General features: G+C 39.5%; 1 protein-coding gene across 1 annotated transcript in view; it reads right to left on the reverse strand.

Moving 5' to 3' along the window:
• Positions 1-6,168: 6,168 nt before the first annotated feature.
• The window catches only part of LOC109481537, a 9,549-nt gene continuing 4,052 nt past the window's right edge, over positions 6,169-11,665 (reverse strand). Inside the window, exons 8-14 of the mRNA XM_019784120.1 lie at positions 9,941-10,155; positions 9,530-9,710; positions 8,769-9,066; positions 7,780-8,015; positions 7,412-7,496; positions 7,042-7,274; positions 6,169-6,392 (exon numbers count right to left, since the gene is read on the reverse strand). Coding sequence (XP_019639679.1) covers positions 6,169-6,392; positions 7,042-7,274; positions 7,412-7,496; positions 7,780-8,015; positions 8,769-9,066; positions 9,530-9,710; positions 9,941-10,155 — 1,472 coding nt within the window. The remainder of the gene's footprint in view (positions 6,393-7,041; positions 7,275-7,411; positions 7,497-7,779; positions 8,016-8,768; positions 9,067-9,529; positions 9,711-9,940; positions 10,156-11,665) is intronic.

An 11,665-nucleotide genomic window follows, 5' to 3' on the forward strand; every position in this document is an offset into this window, starting at 1 on the left:
CTACTTACTCATCAGGTGGGAGTAGTTTCTTCTTGCTGATTGGCTGCTGGGATAATATGATCACACTTATGGTAATCAAACAGATACAGGAGTGTATTTTAAGTTAGGGTGATATGAATTGCATGGGGAATGAGGACATTTGGAATGGGGAGGAAGAATGGGTGAAATGTGCTTTTTCTTTTTAAGATTCCAACGTGCTGGTAATCATTTCATTGCCTGTTTGCAGTTTCTCGCGTTTGGGTGGACGGATTCTTTTGGGACTCGGTATATGTTTTGCTATTGGGCTGTAGATGATGCACGTTCTTTTGTTTTTATTGTACATGTGTTTTCGGGCGGGAAAATGGTGCCTTATGGTGGCCCCAGAACACCCCTTCGAGCCTGAAAGTGGTCGCGACCGTCGATCTTTGGTGTGTTTGAAGTACTCTCGGTCGGGTCCACTTTCGCACAGAGGTGTCTGGTCTCGATGCATTCTTTGTTTATGTTTAAAATATGCACCAAAACGCTCTTTTCCAGGGCTGCATAGCCAGATTCAGTGAAAAATGCACAACCTTTGGTGATAATATATTTCTTTGCGGATTTATGGTGTTTTTTTACTTGGATCGAACCCGGAAGTGTCAATACGGGGGCACGATGTCTGGTAAAAGTCACAAGTATGCAAATGAGTATTATGCAAACGTTTGCATATGTGCCTATATTACTACCATTTCTTGTAAACTCTTGCATATTTGACGTACTATAAGCAGCAAGCTTCTGTATGTGACATTTCGGACCCCAGTCACTATGTCTTCGATCGAAGTATTTGTGGTTTTAACGTCAGATTTAACGGTTTCGGTTGTCATTCTGAGTTTCATTACGAGTTCCTTGCGGCAGATTAAATAGAATTTCATAAGTTCATGGGTACATGTTATAAGCTGCAGATGAAAATGTTGACCTGTGTTAACACAACTTGGAACGCTAAATCTAACACGTAAAATTTAACATTATCAACTATTCATAACAAACAGCATATAACAATATACAATAAAAAGCCCGGAGGTATAAAATCTCAGATTTTACTTGTTGTTATATTGTTCTCATTTGCTTGTTTACATTCTTTTTATGAGCCTCCTAAAATACAGCAAATTGCCTGGTGCAACTTGGAGTCGCCGGAAAAGCGAAATAGCGATGCTAATCTGTTGAAAGTTATTGAAAATAACAATCTAGATGAGAAAATGTCAATTATTTATATTTACAGTTTTGGCGAAAAACTCTTACATAAGGTCATGTTGATTTGATTATATGGAAGACATCCGTACGCGCATGAATTTTCGGCCGTTTGCTAACAAATAAAGTTTTCAACCATACTGTAATACGTACAAAACGTTTACAAAATTAGCAAATATAAACCGAAAGTTGCAAAAAAATATTGGAAAACCATAGTCTGTGTCATTTCTAGGATTGTCCAACCTTCATGACGACGTAGACTTCATAATAAAATAAAGCAACTTTTTTTTTTGGAAAACTTTTTTTATTCGCACGCTCGCATCAGTTTTGGGGTTCCCAGAGGATGTCGTCCATATAATCAACTCAACATGGCCTAATATTGCTTTAAAATCTTCCTCTATCACACACGATAACAAGAGTTTTGAACTGTCATACTATTTACTACGTTATAATACAAGGGTTGATAAAAAAGTTCGCAGCCTTACCTACAAGACCTCACTGAAACTCCCATTCTGGGGTATAACTGTATACTATGATGTCTTAGATCACTGCACACAAAAATGCAAATTTTTATATTCATTATGGGGGGAAATGGGTCGTCCTCGGTTTGGTCCTATATTCCTACTCATGTCGAAATCTAGAGCAAGATTCAAGCATGCACTTAGACAGTGTAAACGTAATGAGGATAGGGCTCGAGCAGACTCCACTGTTAACAGTTTTAATTCTGGAAACTATAGGGAGTTCTGGAGAAATGTGAGAAATTCTAATTCCTCTAATACGGTTCTACCCAACACTGTAGACGGTACTTCTGGTGCGGAGAATATTGCTAACCGTTGGAAAGAACATTTTGAGTCTCTGTTAAATTCTGTAGATAATCAAACTCATAAGCCGGAAGTGATTTCCGCTCTGTCACCTGTATGCTTTGATCACGGTATGCAAATCTCCGCACTGGAGCTCGCCAATACCATTAGGGATTTACCCAATGGTAAGGCGTGTGGGTCAGATGGTATAAGGAATTAGCACCTGAAATATGCTGGTCCGAGCTTGTATGTCCATTTGTCGTTGCTGTTTACAGCTACCATTGTCCATAATTTTATTCCCAGTAGCCTTTTAGACACTATTATTGTTCCCATCGTAAAAAAAAATCTGGTAACATCTCTTGTACTGACAATTATAGACCAATTGCGATCACTTCGGCGTTATCGAAAGTCCTAGAGGCACTCCTGCTTAATCGTCTGAAGCCTTTTCTTCTGACGTCTGATTCTCAATTTGGCTTTAAACCTAAACATGGGACTGACATGTGTGTTTTTATGTTAAAGCAAATTATCGAGTACTACAGGGGCTTAGGGTCCCCCGTCTTTGTGTGCTTTATGGATGCCTCTAAGGCCTTTGATCGCGTAAACCACTGGACACTGTTTAGAAAGTTGATCGACAGAAATGTTCCGCTATATCTAGTTCGATTCTTGGTTTCCTGGTATACGAATCAAAGAATGTTTGTGAGATGGGGTGCAGTCCTTTCCCCCAGCTTCTCCGTTGCTAACGGAGTACGACAGGGTAGTTTACTGTCCCCATATCTTTTTAATGTATACATAGATGATTTGAGTGTAAGCTTAAACAATGCCAAGGTGGGCTGTTATGTAGGTGGGTCCATCACCAACCACCTGTTTATGCCGACGACTTATGTCTGATTTGCCCTAGCATTAAATCTCTACAGAGATTGGTTGGGATTTGTGAAGTGGTTGGCCATGGTAATGACATATTGTTTAATACTAATAAGACTTTCTGTATGTATTTTCCATGTACTCGTTTGCCACTTCAGCTTCCATTGCCACCTGTAGGTCTATACGGTACCAACCTGAAGTATGTAAACTCATTTGTCTATTTGGGTATACACCTAAATACCACATTAAGTGACGATGATTGTGTACTTGCTATGCTGAAGAGTCTTTATAGTCGTGCAAACAGTATCAACCGCAAATTTTTCTGTTGCTCTCCATCTGTTAAGAGACACCTGTTTATGACGTATTGCGCCCAGCTATATGGCGCCCAGTTATGGAGCTCTGTAAGCTCTGGTGTTTTGTATAAGTGTAGAGTGGCTTATAATAATTGTTTTAGAATCATAATGAATCTGCCTCGGCGTTGCAGCGCGAGTGAAATGTTTGTCTGTAACTATATTGACACTTTTGAAACCAGGAGGAGGAGAATTTGTTATTCTTTTCTAAAAAGGTTATTTTCCTCCAATAACGCAACAATCTGTCGCTTAATTCATTCCGATGCCTTCTACAGGAATTCATTCTTTCGGAAGACCTACCATTTGTTATGCTTTTAGGTTTCTTCCTGTTTTACTTGTATGTCTGTAGTGTTTTTGTATTATTTTAATGATGTATTGTACATGTTATATGGGTTTTTTTTTACCTGAAATAAAGAATGAATTAATTAATTAGCACGTGACGCCCCGTGAAAATGGGCGGGTGAGGGCAAAATCACAAAATGGCCGAAACAGAAGCTCGTACTGCGATCACGTATATCGATAAAAAGTGATGTGTCCCAAGGAAGTTCAGGAACACATGGTCAAGACACTTGGTGATAACTCCTTTTCTTATTAAACTGTAAAAAAGTGGGTTGCCAACGTCAAGCGCGACACGGAGAGCACGAAAGATGGACAGAGGTCGGGGCGCCCTAAAATCAGCACCACGGACAATCCAGCTCAGGCCATCCATCACATGATAGTAAATGACAGATGTGACACTGTCCAACGTGTAACAGGTTCATTCGCCTTAGTTGTGGCTCAGTTCACAATGTTTTCTCGGATGAGCAAGCTGTCTGTAAGGTGGATGTTGACTGCCCACGTGTTAAGACAGCTAGAATGTTGTCTGAACATTAGAAGTTAGACAGGCTGGACATTTCAAGGAACGAATTCAGTCCATGAAGGCAATTTACTAAAACGATTTGTCACCTAAGATGAGACATGGGTTCGCCACTTGTACCCCGAATCAAAACGGCAGAGAAAACAATTGATAAAGAACGATTCCAGTGGATGCCGCCTGAAAGCTCCTACGCTTATAGAACTTGTCTTGTGTAATAGTTTTTATATCCTTCCTTGTACTTTCATTAAACGTAATTCATTCAAATCAGTATACCAGTTGCATAATATATGGGGAAATGTTATAATGGCCACCTTTTTAAGATAACATTTCTGTTAGGTGGAGAATATGATCAAGTGATATACTGCATGCAATTATGGCTCTTGAAAGAAAAATGTATACTTTTTCAGAATGGTTAAGATTATTTGGCGAAGGAATGAAGTCGTCGAACTTGTTTTGAAGGTTGTGAAATCTTACATTTTAAGGTCGACGTCCCTTTTAGTTGACAGAAGCAATATTTTAACCAATACAATTTGATACTTAAATCTTCATACCAATACAATTTCCTTTCTTACTGTCACAAGTGAACAACGCAGATCCCATCATTGAACAAAGAAAAAAACATTGACACAACCAAAAACAAACACAACGAGATTTCCGAAGAAACATTTATGCGCTATGTTACAAGCAACAAACAATAAGGAATATTGAATCCTGACCTACAGCTAGATTCGTAAGCGGTGCTTTTATTGGTGTCATGTCCTTAGTAAGCGAATTTGGATTTTTTTTTAAATTTCGTTTAAGATAACTTAATAGTTACTGTAAGAGCGCCTAAGGTTTTGAGATATGGATGCTTCGCTCCTATGGTAAATGTATCAAAACATGTTGACAAACGTAAACTACTGAAGTTATGTAACATATACCTATAACATATACTTATAAATCATTTACGATTATGCATAAATTCCATACTAGCACAATACATACATAGATAATCATACGCTTAATGAGTTGAAACATTAACATATTGTTAATGTATCCTAAAAGCATGCAAATCGGCAGCATCATTATAATAAAAAGTATAGATATATGTGTATATTTTACTTCCACACATGAAGAAATGAATATAACATATATAGGGTTTACCCACTTCGATACATAAAGATATCTTATGAATTGTAACAATGTATACATAATATTGCATGATTTGCACAGGTGTGAGGAAATCATTAGGTAGATATATAGGTAAAATGCTAAACCTTTATATACAGATACGTACAATATTACACCATTCAAAAATGTAAACTGGTTTGAAAAAGAATAACTACAACATCTATATCTAGACTAGTAAAGGCCCCTTCAGACATTCACGACGTTCCACCGGACACAAACCAAGGTTGGCTGAATTTTAGAAACATCTGAACAGAAGACAGACGAAGAACTTTAGACAGATTTACCTTTCGGTACAAATGAAAACAAAATTTAGTTAAATTTGACTGCCAACCACACCCAGACCTACTCCAGAGCACCAGCCAACCATCGCCGAACCTTCCGTTGCCACCCCCAATGTTTGAAACATTTAAAAATATTTGGCTGGCGCAGCCGAACAGTTGTCAACCTCGCCGAACACTAGCCAACCACAGCCGACCTTGCTTCCTAACTATGTTGGTCCAGTGTTCGGGAGGCCATATTAGGATATGTGTGATGACCCTAAGGGATTAAAAAGGTATCGGAGGGCCGTGTCATGTACATGCTGCCTGCTCCAGTTCTATTTCCAGGAGAACCTTGCACATGTGAACTTTAAAAACAGCAGCCCATGTGAAAGACTTGGCGACATTTCTTACACTTACTCAGTTATCCAAGTTACTCGATTGGAAAGACTCGCTGCCGATGGCAAACCAATGTAATCCGGTGATCCGAGCTGAATCTTACTTCGGTTATATTAGTTCATGCTCAGCTCATTGTTGCTCTAGTTTCTCTTCTTTCTGGTACCGGTATTCGTGCATCATGTTTTGGATTTTGGTGTCTATGTCGAATTTATTTACTTTGTCATTAGCAAGTTTTAAATTGAGACGTCGTCTTGTACATCCGTGGTAGCAAATTAGTTTTCCTCGTCAATCGTTGTTAATTTACTTTCTCTGCGGATGACTTCATAAGAAGGGTTAAAACGGCTATACTTCAGAAGGTTAAGCACGTCTGAGGTCGGGCTACTCTTCTGTTGACGTGATGACAGTGGCAGGATGGAGTTGCAGATGTCCAGACTTTCGTCAAGTTTGTCCCGGATCATGCATATGTTGACTTTCAACTCCTCCATCTTTAGTACACCTTTGAAAAAGACAAGGAAACGTTCTTCATGTTTGCGCCAGTAATGATTGAAAACAAATGCAACATAAAATTGAGTTGATATATATTTACATGGGACTGTATGTCATCGATGAATCTTTATTGCAAGGGAGCTACTTTTTTGTATATGTGAAGAGAATGGGAAACATGGAGTGCAGAACACTTTAATTACTGTACTAAAGCCAAAGACTAAAAGCCATGTTTTAAAACACTACCGAATGATGTACTTTGCTTAACCTCAGCCTAGGTCACAATTCAACAAAGGCGCCCACTCGGCACGTTTTCGGGTTTTTTTTGCTCTACCAAACGGGACCTGGACGGAAACTGGCCTGTTTTTGGCCCCGCGTGGTCGCCGAATTGATTTTAACTGAAACTAAAATCACTTCGGGCCCCGTCGGGTAGGGTACGCCGAAGCGACCTTGTAACCTCACCGGACCAAGTCACCGGACCAACAGAAACCGGCCGTCAAAGGGACCAAAAGTTTGTGAATTTTTTATAGAAGCCGCCACAGCGACCCGAAAGGGAGCCGTAAAGGAACATTTAATTGTGACCCTGACAGCCGGCGCACGCTCGGCGTCTTCACCGGGAACATGCCGAGCAGGCCCCCTTTCAAATGTGACTCCAGCTTTACCTGGTTTATCCTCCTTATCCGGCGTGCTGTGAAACCCCAACATAGCCCGGAAACTCCTCCAGATGTACTCAGCAAGTTCAGAGTCGTGGGTGACGTGAACGTCAGCGGAAATGGCGTCACAAACGATGGTAATGAGGAAGTTCATCAGGAGGATGAAGATGCAGATCATGAAGGAAGAGAAGAAAATCGGCCCGGTGAGAGGGTTGGAATCCAACATGTCTTGGGCGAAGAACCTTGAATTAAAACACAAGTAGGTTCACCATGAGACAACGTCCTTGACAGTAATACGTGATAAACATTAGGAACACGATATGCTTCATACTTTAATTTAGTAAATTAAGACCGTTACGCGTTCTTTAATAATACTGACCTGCCAAGCATCATCTCGAAGAGGGCAAATAACGTATGGTACAGGTCTGTGTAAGATTCCATGTGGCTTCCGAAGATGAGGTGTCCTGAAACCAGGAACATGACAAGGTGTCAACGTTGGTTAACGAGTAAAGGTAGCAAAGTTTCGGTAAAATCATGACTTTTGAGTTATGAGAGTCATTTGTGAAAGAAATTTACTGTACTTGTATGCAAACAACATCATGCAAGATTAGAAAGACCAACCGGCTTGAATGAAGTTGTTTTTAAAAAAAGCGTGCTGTAAACACTGGGAGAATAGGAGAGAGAGATTCACTCATGCAACTATTCTGTGAGATCATAATAATGATGACATAATTCATGACTTTGTACCTGAACTGACAAAGGCTATGAGGGCAACGACAGCAACAACTAAGAAGGACAGGAGCTCCTCCTTCATAATGCCGGGGATTGCCAGCAGTTTGCCAACTGTTTGACTGAAGCGGACGACGCGAAGTAGGGTGATGGTGTTGATGAAGACAACAAGGCCCAAGACGTGCTTGAAACAGGCATCCCACCACAAGGCAGCAGTCAGGTCAAGAAATCGTACAAACCCAAGGTCACCTGATAGATGAAAGAAACTCATGAAATCATAGAGGTACTTTCAGTAACACTGCACGGAAAGTTAAATGGTAGTAAGTGCCAGTAAAGTTGGGCAATGTTTACGTTCTAAACAATTAGACGGGTAATGTTTATTTTGTAAACAGTACCGGACCTCAAAGTAAATATCAAGTAAGATAAAAACATTGCCCAACTTAACTGGTATGTTAGTGGCGACATGAATATAACTTGAGTGTGTCGCCACCACGCCGTGTTACTATATGTTTCAAAACAACTGGCATATACTGCGATTGGTAAAGCTAAATCTTCGCGCAGTGTAAGCGTCTTATGCAGCATAGTTGAAATAATCAAACCTAAAAAAATCAAAAAAAGATATCATATAATCATTAAATCTGAAGCTTTAAATTTCTTAATTCGATTACTGCATTAATAGAGTTATCCTTTTTTATCGGGAAGCTAGCGTACCGTTGCTTGTGGCGACCATTTCAAGTGTCTCAGATGCCACGACATATCTCTTGATGAAGACAGAAATTATTGTTGCGGTACCGATGAGGCTAACACATCCGGGGACATTCCACTTCGAAGTGAAATACTTCCACCCCATGTCTTTCATTCCTTTCACCTCCCTAAAAAGCACCACTAAGAAGATAAGTGTGAATAGAATGTGCATAAACAAGTCCACATAGTCGGCATCAGTTTCGTATTGAAATAGTTTGAAGGAGGTGATTATTGATGTTGGTACAAGATGTCCTACTCCGGAACGATCCAAGATCATGTTCACAACGCTGAACAGCTTCAGGCTGGGGTTGTAGAAGTTGATGTCGATTGCCAAGGATCGTGTATATTTGTCGAAAAACTCGTTGTCTCTCAAGGCACCGAGGAATGATACAGCGGAGCCATGATCCAAAGGAACGTCAAAGGAGTGGCGAGTCGTGCAATGGTTGATGTCGTTCAGCTGAGTTAACTGGTCCCGAATCATGAATCGCCAACAGTTACCAGACCCGTTCCCCTGCAGAAAGCTCCAACCAAGCTCATCACTAGACGTCCTCGCCATGGTGTCTGTATTATGTAAGGGCAGAAAATAATCGTTACAATAAACTGTCGTTTCAGTCAAGCATATTAACAGAGGACAGGGGAAAAGGCATCTTTCTCTTGCGTAAGTCCTTATCTCATTTTTTTTCCATATTAGCTCTATATGGAAAAAATGAGATAGCACGTCCTTATCTCATTTTTTTCCATATAAGAATTCCATCAAACTCTATATGGAAAAAATGAGATAACACGTCCTTATCTCATTTTTTTCAATTAGAATAAGAATACGTACTAACTAAATGTGATAAATAATCAAGTCTATGCAATTGTAATGCAAAACTGGATTGTGTTCTTTGGGGTAATGTTTACAATGGACGAGATGTTTTGTCTTTTAATATTAAAGGCCATTTCTAGTCCATGAAGACGAAAAAGATGCGTTTAACTAAAGCAGGAGGACGACGGAAGAACATGTCAATTTTTCAAGACGTACCTGAAATGGGAAGTTGTCGAACTTGTGTCAGCCGTGGTGGGCCGATGCGAAAGGATCCCGTGTTGTGTGCAAACTGTCGGTCTAAGAACTTCATGTTCTTTCCGTTGTACCAGGTGGTTGGGTACAGGGTCGGCATCCACACGTCCTCAAGCCAACTGTAAAACTGGTCCGGGGTTTTTATCTGTGGGCAAGACAATATATTATATAGTCGTCATGCCCGAAGGCTAATTGCATGTAGTGTCAAAGAAAGTAAAGTAACTCTGTAGGATTATGAAACATATAGCTATAGCTACTTTCTGTTACTATGATTCTGACAGAAACAGATTATTTAAACGTGTTTCCGATAGACTTCAATCACACCATATGAACTTTCAAACTGAAGGCTATAGTAGAAGCTAGTCATCTGCTTACCGCATCATATTCTTGCAGAATATTGTTGGACAGTGACTGTCTCTCATAGACGGCATGTTGGTCTTTGTCCGCCTGGGCGATGTAGAAGAGGAGGACCACGAAGATAAGCAGCAGAAGAAACTCCTTCAGTACAGAAGCTGACTTCTTACCCAGCTCCTTCTTCTTCCTGGCCGATTGACCATCAGGCTTTACAGGTGCGTAAATCTTCTTCGGTGCTATGATTTAAAAGATATGATTAGACAACAGAAATGCATGGCTCTAAAATGTACAGTAAATCATAAGTGTTGAAGAAAAACGATTTTCGCGTCTTGCATGGTAATGTAGTTATTAAGGAAAGTAATCTGTCGAAGGAAAACTAAGTTATTCTCATTTAAATGTGTCGAATTAAAAAAAAAAACATTTCACTTGCGCTGTAAATTCATAATATTTCGAAAGCAATTTTTGTATGCAATTTTTCATTAAGAAAAGACACCGGAGCTAACAGTTCGAAAGTTTTGCTATTGTGCAGAATTATTATCTTCATAGAAGACATAACATAATAAAAGTTACCAGGATTTTTGGACTAACATGTTAGTATTAGAATTCTAACCTGCTGAGTTCCACAGGTCCAGCTGCAGGTCTTCTTTCCGGATAGCTGCTGGCTTGTTGAGGAACGGGAGAGAAAATATAGCAGCCAGGGCAACAGACAGCACAAAGATCTGTAAGGAAAGGATATTTATTGCTTGATCAGTCAACAACATTTTTATTTACTTATTGCAGCTTTATTACATGTATGTGCAATGGATGAGGGAAACAGTATTCTTTCTTGATCGTGGAGCAAATGAAAACAACAGAAAGAACAGCAGGAAATAAAGAATCATTGCTAACAAACAACAATTACAACAACAATAATAATAACAATGATGATAACAAAAATTGCAATTTGATAATGCAAATAGAGTTTGGAAACCTGATACATCCTTGAAATGTTTATTGCTTTTGTGAATCTTATTTGATGACCTGCTCATTTACAAAAATTCTTATGCAAAAGATTTACTAGTACATAGCCCCTACCTAGTAACACACTAGTCAAATCCGTATCATTTGGCATGGAAAAGGTATAATGTTTGTTATGTGAAAGCTAGAGACTTATTTTAAGGTTTTATACACAAAAAGAGTTCCAAGACCTCATACCTTCCCCAACTTATGTTAACCGTTTAAACTAATCATATATTTTTCATGGTAAGTATGAATTGTAAGTATGAAAAGACGCTAATTTGCATAAACTCTTACAAAATAAGGGCATTCTCTTGTTTCCTTGTGAAGTATGCATATTACGTCCCGATTTGAATAAATCATGTTTAGTTTTGTTCAGCTTCAATAAACTTCCAAATATTACAAGTATTAAGTTCCCAGCAATGACCACTATATATATATATATATATGAAATTCTTGAAATGAAGAGGTCACCATTACTCGATCTAAATATTTCATGGAGGTGTGAAGTCTCCTAATTCTTGTTGCAAATGTTCTTAAATATTACGAACCAGACAGCTACATTACCTGAAGTGTGTCCACCACACAGCTGGATCCAATGAAGGACAGAACAAAGGCCTTCATCCAGGCTTCACTCGTCTCCTTTCCCCAGTCCATACTGTACAGGAGGACGAAGAACGCAGAACTGGTGGACACCAGGAACACGGTCACCCACGCCACGTACTTGGCCAACCGGAAGAGAGTTTCCTA

Source organism: Branchiostoma belcheri, unplaced genomic scaffold, assembly GCF_001625305.1.
Source record: "Branchiostoma belcheri isolate BF01 breed outbred unplaced genomic scaffold, Haploidv18h27 scaffold56, whole genome shotgun sequence".
NCBI classification, from domain to species: domain Eukaryota; kingdom Metazoa; phylum Chordata; class Leptocardii; order Amphioxiformes; family Branchiostomatidae; genus Branchiostoma; species Branchiostoma belcheri.